Here is a 25,391-nt window from a genome sequence, read left to right on the forward strand (position 1 = left end):
TAACTAAAGTTTTCAAATAAATGTAGTGGAGAAAGTGCAATATTTGGATCTGAGATGTAGTGAAGTCGAAGTAAAAGTTTTGGAAAATGGAAATACTCAAGTAAAGTACAAATACCTCCAAATTGTACTTAAGTACAGTACTTAAGTAAATGTACTTAGTTACTTTACACCACTGAAAAAAACAACAAAACAATAGAAGTCAGCTGCCGTGTACTTCCTTGTTTTGCGTCGGGGGAGGCGACCATGAAACTTGTTTACCTTTCTCATGCTTCTCTCTCTCTCTCTCTCTCTCTCTCTCTCTCTCTCTCTCTCTCTCTCTCTCTCTCTCTCTCTCTGCCTTGCCTGTTGTTTGACCTCCTGGAGAAGCTGTCTGTTGTAGCAACATTCTCTACTTGTGTGTTCTGTTGATTGATTGAAGAAGTACAGGCTATCGCATTTCGCTATTAAAGAATTCATTTGTTGTTATATCTCATATATATGAGACAAGAGTACAAATTCTTTGGTCTCTGTTCCTCAACATTGTAGCAACTACAACAAACAAAATAAGTAAATGATATTAACAAGAAAGTAGTGCGGTAAAGAAACAGTAATCATCATATCAATAATTCTGAGGTACTTTTGAAGGTGCTTATTGCACAGGTTCTACTTTTAAACGTAAAAACATAGACACATTTAAGCATTTAAGCTTTAAAACGTAAATTGTTTACAGTAGTAGTCTCAGTGTTCAAGATTCAAAGGGGTCTATTTGTCACTTATACAAGTACAAAACAGTCACACGTTGATGTCACATACTGCAGACTGTGCTAACAGTCGCAACATAAGAACAAGATGCTACTACTGGGTATGAAATAGAATACAGGTTAAGAAAACCTCTGGCAGCAATGGAAAGTGTACAGAAATCAATGGAAAACAATTGTTACATTGTTTTCCATTCATTTCTGTACACTTTCCATGATTTCCATGATTATCACATAGAATATACAGTGAAAGTGCAATGTGTAAAGCCCCTTGTGATAACACGGCTGTTATGAAACAATGCAATATGAATAAAGTAATCGCTTCTCCTGGTTTTCCTTTTTAGAGATACTGAAACAAAGTCATGCCACCCTTAGCAGCACTCGCTAGGTGTTGGCTATCGTGTTTAGAACCTTCTTGCTCTCTGCCTTACAAACCCTGTTATAGATCACACCGCGGGGGATAATGGTTTTAACCTTGCCGGGGGATCACGTGACTCGGCATTGCTGACTGACTGACTGACCCTTGTGTGTGTGTGTGTGTGTGTGTGTGTGTGTGTGTGTGTGTGTGTGTGTGTGTGTGTGTGTGTGTGTGTGTGTGTGTGTGTGTGTGTGTGTGTGTGTGTGTGTGTGTGTGTGTGTGTGTGTGTGTGTGTGTGTGTGTGTGTGTGTGTGTGTGTGTGTGTGTATGTATATATATATATATATAATATATATATATATATACACAATGTGACATAGCTCTGTTTACATAATGCTGTACCCCCTCCAACTGTATGTATGTTCCCCATTTTCAACTGTTTTTATTTTATTTGTGACACTTGCTTTGGCAATGTAAACGTATGTTTTCTCATGCCACTAAAGCTCCTTTGAATTGAATTGAATTGTGTGTCTGTGTGGAAGGGGGGGGGGGGGGGGTAGAGGACTCACATTCCCAGCAGCAAGATAAAGCATTGAACGTGAAACTACTCGTTGTTATCGTGGTGTGTGTGTGAGTCAGCAAGCCCCCTCTCAAGTTCATGTCGTCATGTTCTCACACACTATTTCCTCTCTCTCTCTCTGTTTTCTCTCGTCCACAGACGGCCCTGAGCTCCTTCTTCCAGGAGGCCAACATACCTAGTCACCACCACCAGATGGTAAGTTCATTCGGTTCCCAGCAAACGACGAGGCCTTAAGCCTAATTTATTGCTGCGTCGACGTTGGCGTGCCAAAAGAAAAAACAGACCCACGTCTACAAAGCTGACGACGACTAACGAGCGGCCGACGCCATTAGCTCTCTCAGTCGTCCTTTAGAGCAGTGGTTCTCAACCTGTGGGTCGGGGGCGGGTCCCCAAATGATTTTTGGGGGTCCCCAGATGATTAGCTTATTGTGAAACATTGTTTTCTCACTCAACAGTAAACAAACCAAAATGAAGTTTAAGTGTATTGAGGGTATGTGCACATTTCTAAAGTGACAATGTAAGGACTTTAAAGACCTTTTTAGTACCTCTAGTCAAACATTGGTAAAATAGTCAAATAAGCTGAAATTGTGAAAATGGCAGATCTACATGCTCGCAACGCCTTGCAGATCTGCTATTTTCACAATGGAATAGATCGAGTCAAACTAAATGTAATGCCGACTCCTACAATTCCAAGTGCTTGTGCAGGGTAGGGGGGTCCCCAATTAAAATATGATTATTTAGGGGGTCGCGGCCTGAAAAGGTTGAGAACCACTGCACCAGACCCCCAAATTGATAATGTATTTGGCAGTGACCCACGGAAGAGAAGGGAAACGAATCCAAACATTTTCGATTATATATCGCAAAAAAATAGCAGATTCACAACCTCAGATTGACACCTCGCTCCCGCCCAAAGCGACCATCCTTTTTATTTGTTTATCAAGGAAAAAATCAAACCTCGGTTAGAAGTGGAGCGGTGAATTTGAGCAGCTGTACCCTGAGTGAGTGAGTGAGTGAGTGAGTGAGTGAGTGAGTAAACTGTGCCTGTGAGTGAGTGGTGAGTGTGCCTGGCCTGCACAAAACAGCGCCCCTCCTTTAACTAGTGTGTTGTGTGTGGCCACTCAAGGTATTGCCAGGCTACGGACACGGCCACCCAGCCAGCCACCCACCCACATACCCACGGACATACCTGTCTATTGGGAGCGCTTTCACCGCTCCAAAAACGGAATCAAACCTCGGGTGGAACAGGCTCTAGGGTGAGCTGCCATCTGCCATGGCCGTGTCAGGGGAAAAGAGAGAGAGCAATACACGCCACAGGAACAACTTAACCCATTTAGGCCGAGTGCCGCGCTGCGAGCTTGTAGATCTGCTGTTTTTGAAAAAGTCGTGAAAATGTGTGCAAATCTTTGAATATATGTATTTTCAAAGCGAACGTTTGTAACTCAACTTTGCTTCTGGGGGGTCCCTGGAACTAGATATTTTGAGATGGGGGCCCGTGGCCAAATAGATATCAGTTTGGGGGTCCTTCACATGAAAAGGTTTGAGAACCACTGACATGGTAGTCTCTCAAGAACAGACTAACTGAGCTCCATTTAAATGAAAAGGACCTTTTCTTTGACGATGGCTGGCCAGATTGTTGACATACAAACATCGTTTTTTTCAAAAAATCTTAGAAGGATTCAAAAGACACTTATGTAATCGGGTCAAAAATCTAATTTTCACGATTTTTCAAAAATAGCAGATCTACAAGCTTGCAGCGCGGCACTCGGTGCCGCGCTGTGAGCTTGTATATCTGTTATTTTTCAATAGTTAAAGCATAAAATATTGCGTCATAATGTGTTCAGGCCTAAATGGGTTAATCATAGCAATAACAATGATGGCAGGTATAAAACAATAATAATAATAGTACAGTATATAATATAATAACAGTCCACCCATTAAGACCTTGAATTCTTTCATACTTTACTAAAAATAGCAGATCCACAAGCTCACAGCGCGGCACCGAGTGCCCCTGCTGCGAGCTTGTAGATCTGCTATTTCTGAAAAGTCGTGGAGATTTGTGCAAATCTTTGAATATATACATGTATTTTTAAAGTGAACATTTGTAACTCCAATTTTGCTTCTGGGGGGGTCCCTGGAACATCATATTTTGAGATGGGGGGTCTGCGGCCAAATTATTTTGGGGGTCCTTCACATGACAATGTTTGAGAAGCACTGATGATAGAAACATGAGTTTTATAGAATCGGGTCAACATGTTCAAAGACTTGCACACATTTTCAGGATTTTTCAAAAATAGATCTACAAGCTCGCAGCGTGGCACTGTGGCGTGTGCTGTATTGAGTCTTCTTTTTTTTGTACACAAATTTGTATTGAATGAACGATTCACCCTCTGCTGGGGGGCCGATTCATAGCCTTTAATCTAAATCTAGCTAGTTACACACACACACACACACACACACACACACACACACACACACACACACACACACACACACACACTAGATGCATTTGCCTCAATGTTGCCTCTTGCGCAATACCACTCAATGACAGCCATTTAGGTCCCTGTTTCGCAACGTGGGCTCTGTGGACCCCTAGAGCAATGGTTCTCAACCTGTGGGTCGGGACCCCCAAATTATTTTGAGGGGTCCCCAGATGATTCACTTAATGTGAAACATTGTTTTCTCACTCAACAGTAAACAAACCAACATAAAGTTTATGTGTATAGAGGGTTTATGCACATTTTTTAAGTGACAATTTAAGGACTTTTTAATACTTCTAAAATGACAAATTAAACATTGGCCAAAATGTCAAATATTAGAGGCAGAAAATTGTGAGCATGTAGATTGGCTATTTTCACAATAGAAGCGTGTTACACAAAAATGTAATGCCTCAACCCTTAGTGCTCGTCAGGGTGGGGGGGTCCCAGTTAAAATATGATTATTTTGGGGGTTCGCGGCCTGAAAAGGTTGAGAACCACTGCCCTAGAGGACGAGGACCAGTTGAAACACTTGAGACACTTATTTTCTAAAGATAAAGAAAATAGCTTTTTATGCCTTTATTGATAGGACAGTAGTTTGACAGGAAATGGGGAAAGAGAGAATGGGGAGTGACACGCGCGGCGAAGGCCGTCGGGATCGGGACTCGAACCTGTGACATGCCGTGAGGCTACATTGGTGTCCGGACGGCTGGCGCAGCACCCTATTTTAGAAACATTTCTGACTAGGGCATTCACCGAATATTCGAATATCAAAGTCACTATTCGACGTTGTTCACCGAAGTCGAATATTCGCTTATTTTTTTTAATTGTTTTCTCTTTAAAAAATATATAGTTTATAAAGCTTGGCTAGATTAGCCTGACACTCAGCCTGAATTGACATTTCGTTTCACTTCATTATTCAGTCTGAGGTGCTCACATGCTCACAACGCCTCGCAACGCGAGGCGTTGTGAGCATGTAGATCGGCTATTTTCACAATGTTCGCCTCTTGCCTACTTAATATTTGACAGTTTGGCCAGTCCTGTCGAATATTCGACTATTAAAATACTTTTAGGTCGAATAATTTGAATACTAAAAATCACTATTCGTGAATGCCCTATTTCTGACAAGTCTCTCGTGTCCCAGCTCTGCTCTCATCTCCTATTGAGACACTCAAGTCTAGGTTTGGACACGGCGTTCGACGCAAACCGGTTTCTGTTTTGAAATGTGTCAAACTGAAGGTCAAAAATGCACAGTTGTGTAAAGTAACTACCGTAAGTAGATAGTACTTATTACTGTACTTAAGTACAACTTTCAGGTATTTGTAGTACTTTATGTGAGTCTTTCCAATTTCCAATACTTGTACCTTTCTGCGAAAATCGCCGTTTTGAATCCAAATAGGTCATTTGTGTGAATTTGTGCAGATCCGATGATAAGCTTGTAGGTCGGCTATTTTCAAATAGCCTAGGGTATAAAATGGGGCTCATGTGGTTTATGTATGTTTTTATAATATTAAAATGTGTATCTGCAAAGTAACTAGTAATGGATCCTTTCAAATAAGTGTTGTGGAGTAAAAGTACAATATTTTGATCTGAGATGTAGTGGAGTAGAAGTAAAAGTTGAGTACATTTGAAATACTCAAGTACAGATACCTCAAAATATAGTACTTAAGTAAATGTACTTAGTTTTGTTTCACCACTGGCTGTCAGTTGCTCTGGGAGAGACCGGTTCCAACCTGAAGGTGTGCGTGTGTGCGTGCGTGCGTGTGTGCGTGCGTGCGTGCGTGCGTGTGTGCGTGCGTGCGTGTGTGTGTGTGTGGTAGTGCACGGCGGCTGCCTGGGTTTGTTATTATTTTGGGTGCAGTGTCATTACATCATAGCGCCCTAGGCTCTGTGTGTGCGGAGAAGGAGGCTTAATGGAAGAATACAAGTGTGTGTGTGTGTGTGTGTGTGCACTGTGTGTGCGCTTGTATTACTATACTTGTGAGCAGTGGCGTAAAATAACCGCGTCCATTTACTTTAGTACTGTACTTAAGTACACGTTTGAGTTATAATAATATCCAATACTTTCACTTCTACTCCACTACGTCTCGGATCCAAATATTGTACTTTTACTCCACTACGTTTATTTGAAAACTTTAGTTACTAATTACTTACTGCAGGTATAAATTAGAATATTATAAAACATAAATGAACCACTTTAGCCCTATTTTATTCCTAGGCTATTTGAACAAACTTGTGGATCTGCTATTTTCAAACATTTTGTACTTTTACTTTTGGTACTTGGTGTGTGTGCGTGTGCGTGTGTGCGTGTGTGTGTGTGTGTGTGTGTGTGTGTGTGTGTGTGTGTGTGTGTGTGTGTGTGTGTGTGTGTGTGTGTGTGTGTGTGTGTGTGTGTGTGTGTGTGTGTGTGTGTGTGTGTGTGTGTGTGTGTGTGTGTGTGTGTGTGTGTGTTTGCCAACGGAGTACAGAGATAGGAGGGAGGGAGGTGGTTCAGCTGCCATCCACCCATCTCTGTGCGTCTCGTCACCCGGCATTCCTCCAGGCCCCTGGGGGCCTTCGTAGCAATAATAACAAAACACACTAAAGGCTTCAACAGTTCTCACTCGCCACGACTCATTTCAGTCATGTCTCCAATAATAGCACAGAGTATTATGGATTGGCCATAGAATACGCGTGCAATTCAGAAGCGTCTTCCAGTTTAATCTCTAATGGGGCTTGGATATTTCATGAAAAGCGTAAAAGTTAAAAGCCTCAACCTTGCGATTTCTTCAACTGGTTGGCTTGTGTGTAGAACAGCAAAAAACAAATGGCTAAAAATGATAATACCTGATCATCATAATTCTGCATATTGTACTAATTGCCTAGGCCAGGGGTTTTCAAAGTGGGTGACGGGGCACCCTGGGGTGCCGTGACGGCAGTCCAGGGGTGCCTCAGAATAATTTGATGATATTTGGAATTCAGCAATATCACTACATCAATATCACTTCATCATGTGGACACCTGATTTACGCTGATCTACAAAATCTCACAACGCGTCATGTCGCGTTGTGAGCTTGTAGACCGGCTATTTTTGGTGAACCTTCCCCCCCAGGAATAAGGATACTGGGGTTCAAGTGGTAAAACGTCAAGTATATAGTTATTCTCAGTCAGTTCTGATGGAAACAGATATGTCTCTGTGACATCGCCTACTGTATCTCAGGAGGAAAGATGTGCATATTTGCGTCGCTTATGTAAGATTCTAAAAATTAACAGCGTAATTCAGGGGTGCCGTTGATGAAAACACGTATTTACAGGGGGTGCCCCGAGTCAAAAAAGTTTAAAAACCCCCAGCCTAGGAAACGCAGCAGTAGTGTGGAAGAACTCCTTCCAGTTAACTGCGTGTGATTGCGACCGTCAGGTCGCACTTACTATCAAAACCTCCACCAGCTGTCCGTCAGTCCGTCTCTGTCAGTCACACGTCACACTTTTGCCCTGCTCATATCTCCGCAACCGTTGCCCCGATCCATGCCAAATTTTGCACACATACTCCGTGCCTGTTAAATCACAACCTCCACCCATCAATTCACACATGACCCTCTTCTAGCGCCACCATGAGGCCGATTCTTGCAAAACAATTTTTTGGACACAGCTCCTACAATTTTTGCCCTAAAATCACGCACATCGGTACACAGTATGTCTACACTCATGTCATCAACATGGATCTGTCCCATATAGCGCCACCTTCAGGCCGATTTTTTTAAACACATTTTTGGACACTGCTCCTACACATTTTGCCCTAAAATCACGCAACTCGGTACACAGTATGTCTTAGGGCTGTCTTCGACTCGGAATTTATGAAGTCGATTCGAGTCGCGGGGGTTAATCCGACGCGTCGACGAATCGTTTTATAAAAAAAAAGAAAAAAAAAAGGAAAAAAAAGTGTTGCTTTAAACCACGCCAATAGGCCTACAATAAAACAGTAACATGAACATTGTTTTAAGCATTCAAACTTGTTTTCAAAGCGAACTAAATCCATGAACTTGACGGCCGTTAGGCCTATTGCCGTGCATATGAGACACTTAACCTGCGGGCGGACATTAAATGATTGATGAAAAGATTGCGTCAGGCCTAATTGTGAATTGTGAATCATCAATCGCGGGGCAGAGAAAGAACAGAGACGAGAATAATGTATCTCTTTGACAACACAAATGCGTGTCATTTATTATTTTCACAGCCTCAGGTTGTAACTATTTTCTTTGACACAGAACAGTTAGGCCTACAGGACCTCAATGTAAATAAAATAAGTAATAATAGCCTATACATCTGTACCTCTGCTTTTTTTGTGCAAAAAAATCAAACGAAATGTTTCTTTTCTGTAAACAGCATTATTTAAGAACAAATTAAATGACAATATGACAACAGTGTCATAACGGTGCGCACCGCGCCGAACGGCTGAAGCTTTCTTTTTCAGATCGGAGGCCTTAGTAGTACACACATCACACAGTAGCCTCTTTTCTTTTATATTAAAATAAAATCCAAGTGTTCAAATTCACTTCACACTGTTCAGTGGTTAAAAGAAAACGAATACTCAATTCTGACCTATCGTTGTAAACAAAATGATTAATAAATAAAGCCTCACCAGCCTACACTAGGCTATGAGTGTATTCATTCATACATAGAAAAAATTACACAGGCTACTGACCTTGCCTTGTATCCCCCCCACCCAAAACAAAAAAAAAGAAAACGCGAAAAGAGAAAAAGACAGCTTGTTACAGTGAGTCCAGTTAATCCATTGTTCTATTTATCCTTCTTCTCCTTAATCCGTAGCTTTGGGTTTAGCTGTCGTAGGTTGTGGGCGAGAAACACAAGTTTGTCCACGTTCTTTGGAAGAAGTGAGCATCGGGATTTGTTAACAATAAAGCCAGCCTTTGAGAATATTCGCTCGGACGGCGTGGATGTGGAGGGGACGCAGTGCAGCCGTCTGGCTGCCAAAGCCAGCCTGGGATAGTGGTCCTCGTTTTTTTTCCACCAGCGCAGGGGTCCGCAGTCGTCAGCTTTCGTTTGGTTCTGCAAGTAGGCTCTCATTTCATTCTGAATAGACTCCTCTTCTTGTCCATCTTCTGTTGACATTGACATTAGCATGGCAATCTCTTTCTCCTTTTCCTCCTTTTTCTTTTTTTGAGTCGGCTGACTTTCCTCTTCGGAACTTTCGACCTCTTCACGTACCGTTGCCGGTGTCGCGTCTTGTTTCTCCTGAGACAAGAATGCAGCCAGATTAGTCACCGTTACATATGCCTCATCTCGTTGAGCATCCGATAGGAATGTCAACTTTTTGAAACGTGGGTCGAGCACTGCGGCTTGCACATAGAGGCTGCTCTGTAGTTGTGGCCCTGTTAATCCCCATCTCTCTTCGAACTGTGCAGTAATCTTTCTCTTCAGGGTTTTGATGACCGCACTGTCGTCCTCGCACACTTTCAGGTGGCGTGTTTTCATATTGATGAGCATAGGTACAGTAGCAGACAAGGATGCATTCAGTTCCTGTGACAGCAACTCAGTAAGAGTAATCATGGGCTTCAGAACTGAAACGAGGTCTTCTGCTACTCTCCACTGTACCGATGTCAAGTCTAGGTCACGATGTGCCTTCTTGGTGATGAGGGGGTCAGAGAGCACTGCAGTAACTGGCCATCGCTGCTCGACAAGGCGATCGAGCATTGAGTACGTGGAGTTCCATCGTGTTTGCACGTCTTGGATTAGGCTGTTCTCTTTCACTTTCTGTGTTTTTTGTTTATCTGTAAGTGCTGCAGTGGCCTTCGCACTTTTTTTAAAATGACTGACGAGTCGCCTAGCAGCTGCGATGGCGCGGCAGACCGGTTCCTCCTTTAAAGCTGCGTTAATGCACAGTTGCAGCGTATGCCCAGCGCAACGAACCGATTGTACTCTTCCCCAGGATGGATCGTCGGCTAACTTGCTCATGCAGAGAGTCATATTTGATGCATTATCGTGCGCAATAGCAACCCGCTTCTCTCCTGGAATCTCATATTCATCCATGACTTCGCTGAGTCTGTTCGCGATGTTTTCTGCCGTGTGACTCTCAGTCATCTCTTTAGTTTCCAAAACATACGACTCCGGTTCCCAGTCAGCAGAGAGCGTATGTGCCGTCACTGTCATGTACGCTTCCATTTGCAGCGACGTCCACATGTCAGAAGAGAAACTTGTAGCTGCGCTGTCATTGATTTTCTCCTTAATCACCTCTTTTGTTTCGTCATATTTCTTCACAACATGCTCCATTACAGTCTCTCTTGTGGGCATCGTGTATTCTGGTTCCAGCAGTTCAATTAGATTTTTGAATCCCATACCCTCTACAATGTTCACGGGCCTCATATCAAGAGCAATGAATTCTGCAATAGCGTTGGTAATAGCCCTCCTCCGAGCCTCTGTGAACGGCGGTTTGAAGTCCAGCTTTCTCTGTGTTAACTTCGGGGAGTCAGTACTGTCATCACTGCTCGCCTCTACTGCATGGGCCTGTGGCAGAATGTTTTAAGTAATTAGACTTATTATTGTAGTAGTCATAATTAAAATATTAGGCTACAACGAGCCTATATAATAATAGCCTAATTAATCATAGCCAATGACAGCTGTGCAACTAACAAACTCACCCGTTCCAAATGTTTTGCCATGGATGTTGTTGACGAGTGGAACGCAAATTCTTGATTACAAAGTAAACACTGGACCTTTTTAGGGGCCTTGTCCTTCATAAGCTCAAAATGCTTCCAAACCTTAGACTTTTTTTGAGACATGTTTGCCTTTTAGTTATAGCTGCGACTGTGCGATACAAACGCTCCTGCACGCATGGCCTTCCTGCTAGTTTACCGAGCATGCGCACCCCCCCAAAAAATAAAAGAAAATTAGGAATCGACGCAGGGAATGTGAGTCGACGTCAGGCTCATTTTCCGACGCGTCGATTCGTCGATTTTTAGAAGACACCCCTAGTATGTCTACACTCATCTCATCAATATGGATGTTCCATATAGCGCCACCAACAGGCAAATTTCTTCAAACACATTTTTGGACCCTGCTCCTACACATTTTGCCCTAAAATCACGCTGTGACCTGACGGTCGCTTATCTCCCTATTAGGGAGTCTTACTGGTATAGTATGTGTGTTAACATGGGTGGATAGAGTTTAGTTGCGCTAGGCTAGGATGAATCAGCAGCGTTGAGAGAGTAGAGTTGGGCAGATAGAAATAAAGGCAGATAAACATGAGTTTTCTTTAACTTTCTGCCTAAATCATCTAGGTGATTAAAACGGACCAAAAATAGCCGATCTACAAGCCATTTCCCCCCCGTGGCGTAACTTGAGAGACAAAGGGGGCGTGTGTTTCTAACGCATGTAAACGGCACAGCGATATGGTGCACTACAGCAGGGGTCTTCAACCAAGGACCCCTTAGCTGAGAGAGAGATGAAGCAGGGACCCCCTCAACTTTTTCAGAGATTCTATATATTTTCATTGTTTGATAGCACAATCATCATTGTATTTTGGATTCACTGTGAAAACCTAATAAAGTTGACCTTTCACTTGGTACTTAGTGTGCTCTTTTCCCCCTCTACACCAAAGCTCTTTGCCGAAAATAGCCGATCTAGAGGCTCACAACGCTGTGGGCTTGTAGATCTGCTATATTTGGCTAAAGTTCTCAGAATATGGACGCTACTGTAGGGTTCAAGTGGTTAATATAAAAATCACACCCGTGTGAAGTGAGCGGTGGTTGTGGAGGCTGCGCAACAGCATTACTGGGTGGGTGCAGCGGGGGTTGCAGTACTTATGGGTCTGCTGCTCTAAATATCTCTTGACTGAGTGTGTGTGTGTGTTAGGGTTGTTCGATGTGGCCTAAAAATAAAATCTCGATTTATTTCTCAGAAAAGTCGATTTTCGATTACGATTTCCATTTTTTGGTAAAAGAATAATACGTTGTTTCAACTATGTTGTTTTCATTTAAAAAATGCAAGGAAATTATTTTTTTAAATTATTGTTTTATTTGTTTTATTTTTTTACATAGCCAAATAGCAAAATGTAATAAAACAATAATACTAATAATAATAACTTTAGTTGCGCAACAATCACATACAGAAGTTAACTTGGTTAACTTAGTGTTTCCTTATCAATAGTGAGTGACAAAACAGCCAAAACAAGCCAGCTCTTGGAGGCTGGTGAAACGGGTGAAAAAATAGCTAAGGCCGCCCCTGCACTGCTCATGCATGGAGATGTTGATTGATTGTAAACGGAGGCGAAGCGCTTTGCTTCCTGAGTCTCCCGACGCAAAATTAACACAGTGATAGGGACAGTAGGACTACAGTAGGTGGGTAACACAGCATAATAAGCTTCTTTCAAACTACAACAATAAGTAAGTTTACCAGCTCAGCAGCGTTTGTTCTGTTTGCTGCCTGTACCAGCGCGAGTGAGCGCAGTGCTGTGGTGAGCTCTGCCACAGCACACAGTCTGACGTGCGCTGCATGTGCATCAAAGAAATTACACATCAGAGAGAAATCAGTATTAATTTGGTGTCGGACCTTGTCGTCCTGCTTTAGGAGGACCGGGCTGTGTACGTTTTGCCCCTTGCAAGGCTCCAATGAGTAAGAATTACCCTAATTAAAGTGAAACTCGATTTGACGATTTCTTATTTTTTAAATCGTGTGTGTGTGTGTGTGTGTGTGTGTGTGTGTGTGTGTGTGTGTGTGTGTGTGTGTGTGTGTGTGTGTGTGTGTGTGTGTGTGTGTGTGTGTGTGTGTGTGTGTGTGTGTGTGTGTGTGTGTGTGTGTGTGTGTGTGTGTGTGTGTGTGTGTGCGCCCTCATTGCTACCCGTGTGTGTGTGTGCGAGAGAGAGTGTGTTGTCTGCCTGCCCTGCTCAATAGCGCCCCTCCTTTAACGTGTGTGTGGTCTGTGTGTGTGGTCATGAGAGGTATGCCAGGCGACAGACATACACGGCCGGCCAGCCAGCCAGTAACATCTTGAAAGCGAATCACAGGAGCGGCGGGACCACCGCTCAAAAAAGGAGAAAAAAAGGTTTCTATCACACAAACATTTGGAGGACCCCCTGCAGTAACTCTGAGGACCCCCTAGGGGTCCCGGACCCCCTGTTGAAGATCCCTGCACTACAGCAGGATCTGAAATGTCACCTCGGTGCGTCCCTATAGTCACCATGTGTCATTGTATTGTAACAACGTAAACCGACTAAACAATGTTTAACATTATCACTCTCAAACTACTTCCTCGTACTGTTGATACTCCCACTTCCACCACCTGCAGCAATACAACACCAGCAGTAATGAGTGACAGGCCATGGTTTACTCAACAGGGGGTCCGGGACCCCTATGGGGTCCTCAGAGTTACTACAGGGGGTCCTCCAAATCTTTGTGTGATAGAAACTTTTTTTTTTTCTCCTTTAACCACTTTAACCCTACCGTCCATATTCGGAGAACTTGTCTTTAGCCAAAAATAGCCGATCTACAAGCTCACAACGCCTCGCAGCAGGCTTACCAAACTTTTAAATAGGTTTGGTGTAAAGGGAAAAAGAACAAGTTCAAGTACAGAGTGAAAGGTCAAGTTTATTATTGACAGTTCAAGTGTTTAAATATCTGAAAACACAAATTGCCATGAATCCAAAATACACAGATGATTGTGCTGTCAAACAATGAAACTATGTTATCTCTGAAAAGGTTGTGGGGGTCCCTGCTTCATCTCTCTCTCTCTCAACTAAGGGGTCCTTGGCCTGAAAACGTTGAAGACCCCTGCTTTAGAGTGTTGTGAGTGTTTGTTGGTACGGGTGAAAATGTAAGTTTCTCTTCTGTGTGTGTGTGTGTGTGTGTGTGTGTGTGTGTGTGTGTGTGTGTGTGTGTGTGTGTGTGTGTGTGTGTGTGTGTGTGTGTGTGTGTGTGTGTGTGTGTGTGTGTGTGTGTGTGTGTGTGTGTGTGTGTGTGTGTGTGTGTGTGTGTGTGTCTTTTAACTGCGATATCCAATATCCTGGAGAATGTATTCAAAGTTTGAGGGCGCTTATTGTATTATCAGTGGGCCATTCTTTTCCCACGACAACCGATCTCAGACGCTATAGTTTAACGACACGATATTAACACTTAATGCAATTCTCCAGCAGAAAATATTAGCGGGATTTCAGGGCCCTTTTTCTTTTTATGCCCTTTCATTACTGTCACTGAGTCTCTGCACATTACATAGTTAGAATCCGAGGTGTTAGGGTGCATTTGGTTACATTTAATTCGGTACAAAAATCAAACGTTGATGATTTTACTGTGTATTCTAGGCTTGTCACAATACCGGATTTCTAACTTCGATACAATATTTTTTAAAATTTCGATACTCTATTCCATTTTCGATACCACAGAACCACTTTGATTTTAGTGCAAAAATGTGTATTTTTATTTAAAAAAAAATACAGAACTTCTTGAGATGGTAGTGCACTTTTTAAAGGCCTGCCTTTGATGTTTGCACATTCTAAGTACAAACAGGCCTTTAAAATAACTAGGAATAAGCCAAAGTAGGAAGGATACACATAAAAGTAACGTTGGTGTAAACCAACAAGAGAGGTAAAAACTGAGTATCGATACTATGGAAAAGTCATATTGAAAATCAATACTATATTCAAAATCGATACTTTCCGATAAATCAATGTTTTTGACAACACTAGTGTATTCATGTGGAAGCTCTTACACTGTACGTGGCGTGCGTGCACGTGTTGGTACATAGTTGTGGAGGTGAGCAGGGTGCCACATTAAAGGCCAGTCCAGACTTGCCTTTTAGCCTAAAGCTGTTGAACTTCTTGCCCCCGGCCCGGCCCCCCTCCCCTTCTACCATCTCCCCTCGCTCCCCCGGGGAGCCTGCTGCTGTTGTAAACAACACACATGCGCGCGCGCGCACACACACACTCACACTCACACACAGTTAGGTCATAGGACACGCTGCCTATTGTTTTACCCATAATTCCACAGTCCACGACCGCTCCCCACTGACTGGCTGGTTCGCTAGGCTAGCTAACACGCACACACACGTCACACACTCGCACACACACCAGCTGTCACTGTGCTCTGCTGTAATTCCATGGATGTTTTGGGGGGTTTCGATGCGAGCCCCCCCCACCCCCCATCCCCCACCCCTCACAAAGCTGTAGTGTACACAGTATAGACATGACCAGAATGCTTGAATACCAACTGGTATCAGGGTTCCCACGGTCATGAAATTCCTGGAAATATTTTTAAATTAGAAAAAATATTTTTCCAGTACTGGAAAAGTTTTGGAATTGATCAAGGATCCTGGAAGGTCCTGGAAGAAATAGCTATGCATTGTCTTTGGTTATTGATTTTGTTAATACCTCTGAAATGACAAATTAAACATTGGCCAAATTGTCAAATATTAGAGGCAGAAATTGTGAAAATAGACGATCTACATGCTCACAACGCCTCGTTGCGAGACGTTGTGAGCATGTAGATCTGCTATTTTCACAATAGAACCGTGTTATACGACATTCCTCAACTCTTAGTGCTCGTCAGGGTGGGGGGTCCCCAGTTAAAACATGATCATTTCCGGGGGTCACGGCCTGAAAAGGTTGAGAACCACTGGCACTACCTGTCTTTGGGCATTGCGCGTAGGAGTAAGCGACTTGTTATTGAGCTGAATTATTGTTACTGTATATAGTCCTGGAAATCGGGTTAAATATTCTGAAAAGGTTTTGGAAAAGTTGGTACCCAGTCAGTGGCATTTCTGCGTAGAATGACTATGGAAGTGTTTTCACGATAAACCTTATTATTATGTGTTAGCTGTGTCTAGTTTGTCAACCGGTGGGTATTTAGAACAAGATAATATTATTTCTAATAGTCCATCCATAACAATATCATACTGTAAGTGTCCCGTTCCTCCAGACATAAGCCGACGTTTTCTACCAGGAAACACATGTTTTGGTTGTGGTGATGACTCGGCTTAAATAGGGCTGAGCAATTTACCGGCAAACTCCTTTTTGTTGACTTTGTTCAGCATGAGAAAAGTATCCAGTATTATGGGGGATTAAAAACTCATTATTCGATAACTTTGTTTGTGTGACTTTTTTTCTATTGATTACTCATGCCATAGAGAATTGAGTTCAATATATATATATATTTTTTTGTATTTGTCACATTCCTAAGACAAAAATGTGATTATAGTAAATTTCCCCCCATTGATCTCGGATGTGGACCCAAATGCATTTGGGTCCCCATCCAGAATCAATGACGGTACATTTATTGTAATCAAATTACAATAAATGTTATTGTAAATTAATACCACAAAAAAACTAAAAGTATTATTGAACTCAAGTCTCCATGGCGTGAGTAATCAATAGAAAATCGTTTTGGGGGTGAGCTACTCCTTTAAATCATTGCTTATTTTTAATCGATTAGTTAGATCAGTGTTTCTCAACCTTTTTTCCGCATGGGCACACTTTTCATGTCCCAAGAATCCATGGGCACACCAACATAATACGGGGGTGTAAATATCGTCACTGTCGGGAAGAAACCTTGTATCTCCAAGTTTAAAAAATGTGTATGTTTCTTGGCAAAGTAAAGCCCTGCTTCATCATACAAAATGGTAAATGGTGCATTTATATAGCGCTTTTGTCCAATGCGCTTTACATAGATTGTGCATTACATTCACCCATTCACACACACATTCATACACCGGTGGCGGAGGAAACCATGCAAGGCACCAACCTACTCACCGGGAGCAATTAGGGGTTCAGAGTCTTGCTCAAGGACCCTTCGACATTAACTCAGGGGGAGCCCGGATTCAAACTGGGAACCTTGGGCAGGCATGCCAAGCACCCGCGGACCCTCCGAAACGGCTCACACACTTCTCAACTCACATCAACACTGGCTGTCCACCAAGTGTGTGTGTGTGTGTGTGTGTGTGTGTGTGTGTGTGTGTGTGTGTGTGTGTGTGTGTGTGTGTGTGTGTGTGTGTGTGTGTGTGTGTGTGTGTGTGTGTGTGTGTGTGTGTGTGTGTGTGTGTGTGTGTGTGTGTGTGTGTGTGTGTGTGTGTGTGTGTACTGTGGGTCTCAACCTCTTGCAGAGAGAGAGAGAGAGCAAAGGCACAATTAGGGCTGTCACAATATGACATTTTACATGACGATTAATTGTCACTCAGATAATTGTGATTAGCGTCATTGACAATTACATTTCTGTTTGGCTTTTAGGCTTTGAAGTTGCACATGGTAGATATGACACATGACCTAAATATACAAAGATATTACTGACATATTTGACAACTTAAAAAAGAACATTGACAGTGGAAATAGCCGATCTACAAGCTCACTTGTGAGTGTTAAGATAATCAATCTTGTCACATCACAGGCGTAAAGAAGTGGGTGAATCTGTCTTTTTTTTGTACAGGCATTTGTGGTTTGGATGGACAGACAGACAGACCCACCTTGTTTATTTTATTAAGCAACTTTAGCCAGAAATAGCAGATCTACAAGCTCACAACGTTGTGAGCTTCTAGATCGGCTATTTTCGTCAAATAGCTCTAGTGTAGAAGGGAAAAAGAGCAGACTAAGTACAAAGTGAAAGGTCAAGTTTATTAAGTATTGACGGTTCAAGTGGTTAAATATCTGAAAATACAAATTGACATGAATCCAAAATACACTGACGATTGTGCTGTCAAACAATGAAACTATATGGAATCTATGAACAGGTTGGGTCCCTGCTTCATCTCTCTCTCAACTAAGGGGTCCTTGGCCTGACAACGTTGAAGACCCCTGTTCTAAATTTCCCAGCCTTAGTCATGGTTCTTTAGTGCAGTGGTCCAGTGACCACCAGGGGTCCTTGAGGGGGTTCCAGTGGGCTGCCAACAACATGTGTTAATGTGGCATCAAAAGCTTATCCACTTTAAAATCACATCTGCTATTAAAAAAGATAAAAAGAAAAGAAAATCTTGATCACTCACACAAAAAGGAAGACAAAAGAAAAAGAACAAACTGGTTACACTAGTCCCCCAATGTCCATACACTGTCCCCTGTACGCGCGTTTGTCTGTGTGTACACGTGTATGTGTGGCGGAGAGAGTCGCAGCCCCAGCCTGAAGCCTCAAAAGTCTAGTATCTGCTCTCATTCCATAGGGATTTCCCTTTGGAGTGATGGTTAAGATATTGGACTTTCACGCGGGAGACCCGGGTTCGAAGCCGGGTGGGGAGGTTCGGATCACCTCCGTTACATATGCATGTACGACAGTGTGTGTGTGTGTGTGTGTGTGTGTGTGTGTGTGTGTGTGTGTGTGTGTGTGTGTGTGTGTGTGTGTGTGTGTGTGTGTGTGTGTGTGTGTGTGTGTGTGTGTGTGTGTGTGTGTGTGTGTGTGTGTGTGTGTGTGTGTGTGTGTGTTTGTATGAGTGTGCGAGTAGGCATGCAGTTTCACCTGTGTATATGTCAGAGCCCCACCATGGCAGCGCGTGTGTGTTTATAAATAAAACAGGTCTCACTCACGAGCCCAGAGGTCCACCACGCCACCGCCTCTATTCATGGCCGTACACCTGATCCTTGGAAGCGTGTTTGTTTTACGTCCGCGTTGTTACGGTCTCACAAGACGACAGACAGCGCTGCGCTGGCTTCTTCAACCAGCACATTGATGAATGGCCCCGTCGAAGGGCTTTGGCACGGCAGCTACTGCTACACCAGTGTTGATTTTGTCGATTAAAGCTGAGATGAAAAATGTCTGTTGACTATCTTCTTTTTATTTCCACCGATGAAAACTAAATGAAAACCAAGCAATGAAGACAACAACTATGACTAAATAATACTGACAATTTCGCCAACAAACAAACCAAGCTTGTAGACCATTTGGTTCCATTTGTACACTTAGAGAGTTAGAGTCACAGACCATTAACAAAGCAGTACAGTTGTTAGTGGGGGGGGGGCTCACCGCTCCAAGAGATGGGTCAAAAAGGCGGAGAACACATTTCAAAATACAGCAATGTATCTGACTAATAATTAGGGCTGTCACGATTATGACATTTTCCATGACGATTAAATGTCACTCAAATAATTGCGATTAACGATTTAATTGTGTTTTTGTCGTGGACAATTACATTTCTGTTTGACTTTTAGGCTTTGAAGTTGCACATGGTAGACATGACACATAACCTAAATATATAAAGAATGAAGGACATATTTGACAACTTTACACTTAAAAAAAGAACATTGATAGTGGAAATAGCCGATCTACAAAATCACAACGCGTCGCATCATGAGCTCATTGTGAGCTTGTAGATCTGCTATTTCCACTATTTCTGATTTTATGCTTTAACTATTGAAAAATGGTGCCGCGCTGCGAGCTTGTAGATCTGCTATTCTTGAAAAAACGTGAAAATTATAATTTTGACCCGATTCTATAAGTGTCTTTTGAATCCTTCTAAGGTTTTTTGAAAAACCTATGTTTCTATGTCAGCAATCTGGCCAGCCATCGTCTAAGAAAAGGTCCTTTTCACTTAAATGAAGCTCAGTTGGTCTGTTCTCGAGAGACTACTATGTCAGTGGTTCTCAAACCTTTTCATGTGAAGGACCCCCAAAATGATATGTATTTGGCCACGGACCCCCATTTCAAAATATTTAGTTCCAGGGACCCCCCAGAAGCAAAATTTGAGTTACAAACGTTCGCTTTGAAAATACATATATCCAAAGATTTGCACACATTTTCACGACTTTTTCAAAAATAGCAGATCTATAAGCTTGCCGCGCTGTGAGCTTGTATATCTGCTATTTTTCACTGGTTAAAGCGTTCAATAATAATAGGCCTAAATGGGTTAATTAACTCGCTATATATCCCCTCTCTCTCTCTCTCTCTCTCTCTCTCTCACAGATGTGCACTCCCAGGAACACTCCGGCGACGCCGCCCAACTTCCCGGACGCCATCACCATGTTCTCCAAGCTGCGCACGTCCGACTCTGCGTCCGAGTCCTCCTCCATGTCCATGGCGTGCTCGCCTCCGCCGTCGTCGACGACGTCGGCCTTCGGTAGGGCTGGTGATAAACATCGTTGAGACGATACAATGTCTCCACGATATGCCTTTTCAGAGATGTCTTACATATCGTGATACAATGAGGGAGCCTTATAGAAAATCCTGTTGAATTGTTAACACAGAGATTCATTGCAGAATTCATTTAAACCTGCATTTTGGTCTAAATCAGTAGTTCTCCAACTTTAAAATGTCAAGGTCTCCCCTTAACTCTGTCAGTATATAAATGAAACCAAATGGTAAGGGTCCATTTGGTTCCATTTGTATACTGTCAGCGTTACTAACTGTCGTGATACAGTTTAAATTGTGACTAGGGATGGACGATAAGCGATTTTATTGTGATAAACATTCACGATAATCGTATCGTGGAGATTTAATTTATCGTGATATCGTCCTCCGTCATGCACTGGGATCAATTCACCTTTTATTTGCCGAGCTGCATATCCGGTACCACTTAAACCCTCTATAATTGGTAAAAGGTACTTATAATATACATACTTGATACAGTTTTTTTACTCTATCAAATGTCTTTGCCAAAAACGGCCACGATGCGGTACAGCGCGGCACGGTCATAGTGATTTTGATGAGTATAATGAATAAGCTTCAGCAAACTAGTTCACATGAACGATATCGATGTAACTAAGAGATTCGATTGGGTAAATATATCTTAAATGGGCAGAATTACAATTAAAAACATACATTTTATGTTGAGGGCGAGATTATAGTTCCTGGTTACTTCCTGGTCATTGCGAGTCACCAAAGTTGCACTGCGCTCTCTGTCTCTCTCTCTGCCTGTTTCAGAGGATTAAACTAATTAATTGTATTTTTGGGGGGAAAAACGCTGTTTTGCAATGTAACTACTGTACTTTTGTGTTCCTTTTTTATTAATATCACGTAGATGTTTTACTTTTGGTACTTTAAATAGCAATAATGAGGCTAGTATGAAAATGACATGGGGTGGGACTTTTCTCCCATTCACTTCCATTATAAAAATATTCTTCCCTGGCTTTGTTGTCCCACCTAGTAACAGAATGACATGGGGTGGGACTTGACAAAGAGTGAATTGTGACATTGTATTCTCTCTCCATATCGCCTCCACCTCTAGGCTTCGGCGGCTCCTCCTCCTCCTCCTTCTGGGCCTCGTCTCCACCCAGCCACCACCAGCCCCCCTGGCTGCCCCCCTCCTCCCCCACGGGCCCCCACCACCACCACCACCACCACCACGTGGTGGGGCACCACCTGCACCACATGCACCACTTCCACCACGCCGCCCCCATGTGGCCGCCCGGCGCCTCGCAGCCCGCCGTGTCGCAGCAGCACCCGCCGGTCGTCTCGGCGCTCCGCGGCCAGAGATGAGACTCTGGGGGTGGGGGGGGGAGGCGGTTTGTAAAGGCTAATGTCGATTGGTTCTGGCTGGGAAATAAGGGGGTTTAGAGGGGAGGGGGTTTAGGTTTTCGAGAGGTAACACCGTTTGTTCTCGGCGTTTGGTGGCGGCAACGCTTTGGCGCGGAGTTTGTAAAATCGGTTGTTTTCCTGCTGTGAGATACGAAAAGTTAACGTTTCGGGTCTCGGGTGTAGCGAGGACGAGACGCCGTTTGTCTTTCCTTTATAGTTTTTTTGTTAGTCTTTTTTTTAGTTTTCCTAAAATGACGATGATGAGCAACCTTTTTTGAGAGGAAGGGCGTCTTTTTTGTTTTTCTTCTTCGTCTCTCTCTCTCGCTTCATGGATGCTCATCCATCCAAGCCTAGGAGGAAGCCGTAGCCTCGAATAGGGACAAACCACTAACGCCACGGAGGAGGTGGGACGACGAGACGCCCACGAGAGGCGACGTCACCGGACAGGAATTCGCGGGGGGAATGTTTTTTCGGCAGGGGAGGAGACGGGGACGCATGCCGTCTTTTTTTTTTTTCTTCTTCTTTTTGTGAATGCAAGGACCCCGACAGAGCACTTAAAAACAAACACGTACCTTACAGGACCAGAGCCATCGCGTGACGCGGTGCTTTGGAAAACCGACCGCCATCTTGGGCCGTTTTTCTTACGAACTTTCTGTTAGTTTGTTTGTTTGTTTGTTTGTTTGTTTTCGGTGACGTCGGGATGTCGACGATCTCCGCCAGCCTCTGGGCTCGAGGAACTCTGCAATAACGTGGGAGAAGACGGGAAGGATGGAACTGCGGTGCAAAAAAAAGACAAGAAGTAAAGAAATAGTGGCAGTTTTTTATTTTTTCCCCCCTCATTGTAAGAAAAGAAATCTATGCTTCTAATATACATATTATTTTGTGGTTTGAGAGTTATCTGTACAGTGTGATATAAGAGTGTAGCTCAGTGGTTCTCAATGTGGGGTTCGGGGACCCCCCACCCCCAGAGGGTTCCCAGGAGGTCCCCCAGCTTAAAATCTTCATCGCTATTAGGAACCCGAATGGACCTTTTTACATATCTGTAGCTCAGAGTGTCCAAATGGACCCGTAAGGGTAGGGCTGTCAACAATTAGGACATTTTAGATGATGATTTATTGTCACTCAAATAATTGCGATTAGCGATTTAATTGTGTTTTTGTCGCTGACAATTGAGTTTCTGTTTGGCTTGTAGGCTTTTAAGTTGCACATGGCAGATATGACACATAACCTAAATATACAAAGAAATGACTGACATATTTGACAACTTTATACTTAAAAAAGAACATTGATAGTGGAAATAGCCGATCTACAAGCTCACGTTAGATCTATTTCCACTATTTTTTACTTAAAAAAAAATATGAACATTTTTCAACGGTTATGAAAAATATTCGCGACTATGTCAAATAATCGCGACCAGACGATTACGTAATAATTGTGACAGCCCTACGTAAGGGTCCATGGGAGTTATGAGGTGTTCTGTGTCCTAATAATGCACACCAAACCGTGTGTGTGTGTGGGGGGGGGGTCCTCGGATTGAAAAGCGTTGAGATCCACTGGTGTAGGTGAGGTATAAAGACGGAGCCCGGGCCAGATGGAGCTTGGGTTTCCTGCGTTTGGCCATAGAAGTGCTAAGCGCGGTGAAACTCAACTCTGGCTCGGCTCGTGTTCGCATGATCTTGTGTCAGGGAAGAGATGTGGGCTCGGGGGCGTGCGGGCGGGGAACGTATATATAGATATATTTAAAAGAAACAAGAAAGCCCCCCCCTCCTCCCTCGTTTAACAGGTGAATCTCAAAAAGAGATGGTTTTGGTTCGGCAGGAACAGCAATAATTTGACAATTTTTGACGTAAGATTATAGCCAGACGGAGAGTTGGTACATTTATATTGTTTTTTTTTTTTTTTTCTTTTTGGTTGATGGAATGAACATAGGGGTGCCACGGTTCAGTCAGCCCACGGTTCGGTTCGTATCTCGGTTTTTGGCTCACGGTTTTCGGTACAGTAAAAATTTAAAATGAAAAAATAAAGAATAAAGAACGTTAAGTTAATTTTAAAGATGGGGTGCAATCATTTTGTTTCCCCCCTAAAACATAATAATCAGTTATTATGATTATACTAGGAGGAAGATTTTCTCCAAAAAAGTGTACAGAAAGAGTTAAAATTATGTATTTATGTGGCCACAACCAAAAAAATTACGAAATTCGGTTCATTCGGTATAGGCTGTTCGGTTCGGTACAGGGCCATTCGGTTGGGTTCAGTATTGTGGCACCCCTAGAACATACGGAAAGAGGCTTTGAGCAGGGATAATGTCCAGCTTATGCTTTGTGGGGCGGCGAAAATATCCGACCTCAAAGCTCACGACGCGGTGTATCCGCGACACGACGCGAGCTTGCAGGTCTGCGACGCGACAAACTACGAGTTGAACTTGACGTTGTCACGCAGGATTGTCATTAATAAGGCACCGCTTTGTGGTTCGTTGAGAAATTCGATTTATTGCTCTGCAAAAAATTGCCCCTAAAAAAAACAACCTCCGCAAAGGTTTCGGGATGGATTTACGTCCCTTTTTTATTTTGGGTGGGGTTTTGTTCTGTAGGAGAAGTGCAACAAACCAGTATTCCATGACACATTATGGGAGCATCTTAACGCACTTGTAAACAAAAACAGACCAGCGGAAAAAAAAGAAACACGGACGTCAATTGCGCCGTTAAGCCACGGACAAGACTCTGCTGTAAGGGATATGTTTTTGGTTCAGACAAAGAGTTTGTCGTTAAGTCAGTTGCCATAGTGTTTGTTCGGTATCAGGGGTCTCCCCATCTATTGTAAAAGAAATGAACAACATGTTCTGGTGGGACACCAGGAGAAAGGGCATTTTCTGTTAACTAAAGAGCCCGAGAGACAAACACTCTGCAAGCAACTCAAGACTAGGGATGGGACGCTAAGCGATATTATCGTTTAACGCGATAAAAAACACTCACGATAATCGTATCGTGGAGATTTCATTTATCGTAATATCGTCCTCCGTCATGCACTGGGATCAACTCACCTTTTATTTGCCGAGCTGCATATCCGGTACAATTTAAACCCTCTATAATTGGTAAAAGGTACTTATAATATACGTATTTGATAGTCTTTTTTTCACTCTATCAAATGTCTTAGCCAAAAAATAGCCGATCTACAAGCTCACAACGCGTCGCATTGCGACGCGTTGTGAGCTTGTAGATCTGCTATTTTTGGGCAAATGTTCCGACCCAGGACAATGGATTTTGATTATCGTGATAATATCGTAAACCGCGATTTCTTTTGTCACAATAATCGTGATATGACATTTTCATATCGTCCCATCCCTACTCAAGATTCAACATCTTTTAGTTTGTCATTTACATTTATGTTTGCAGCAAGCATAAGAAAACCAAACTGCGTCTCTCTCCTATAAGAGATGGGCGAAAGTGTCGTACGCAATGATTATGAGCTCTTTAACACTTAATTTAACGAAGATATATCACTTACAGCATTTTAGTTTTTCTGTTTTTAATCCATTTGTAGCTCTCAGAGAGTGCTGCAAAGTTCCATGTGAACACACGTCAGCCTGAGGATTTGGACTGCGGGGGTAAAGGCCGGCTCAGTGATTTCTTTCCACACAACCTAGCGCAGCTCAACAGTGCTACTACCTCTGAATGGGGGGAGGGGAGGCCCCACGCCTGCTTTGAATGTATTCTTTTCTGCAGACACACACACCATTAAATGGCTTTTAAAGCGATAAGACACTTTGGTAGAGGGTTTTGCCTTGTCACGATGTAACCTTTGGGACCCGGAAACCGCAGGAACCGGAACCAGGA

The 25,391-nt window shown here is 43.0% G+C and overlaps 1 protein-coding gene across 1 annotated transcript in view; it reads left to right on the forward strand.

Moving 5' to 3' along the window:
• Positions 1 to 21,519, forward strand: part of ubald2 (UBA-like domain containing 2) — a gene marked incomplete at its 3' end in the record, with an annotated part of 33,320 nt that extends 11,801 nt beyond the window's left edge. The window contains exons 2-4 of the mRNA XM_080723596.1: positions 1,814 to 1,870; positions 20,008 to 20,161; positions 21,269 to 21,519. Of these exons, the coding sequence (XP_080579722.1) occupies positions 1,814 to 1,870; positions 20,008 to 20,161; positions 21,269 to 21,519 (462 nt within the window). The remainder of the gene's footprint in view (positions 1 to 1,813; positions 1,871 to 20,007; positions 20,162 to 21,268) is intronic.
• Between the last annotated feature and the right edge of the window lie 3,872 nt (positions 21,520 to 25,391).

This window comes from Nannobrachium achirus (assembly GCF_963921795.1).
Source record: "Nannobrachium achirus genome assembly, chromosome: 4".
In the NCBI taxonomy this organism is placed as follows: Eukaryota; Metazoa; Chordata; class Actinopteri; order Myctophiformes; family Myctophidae; genus Nannobrachium; species Nannobrachium achirus.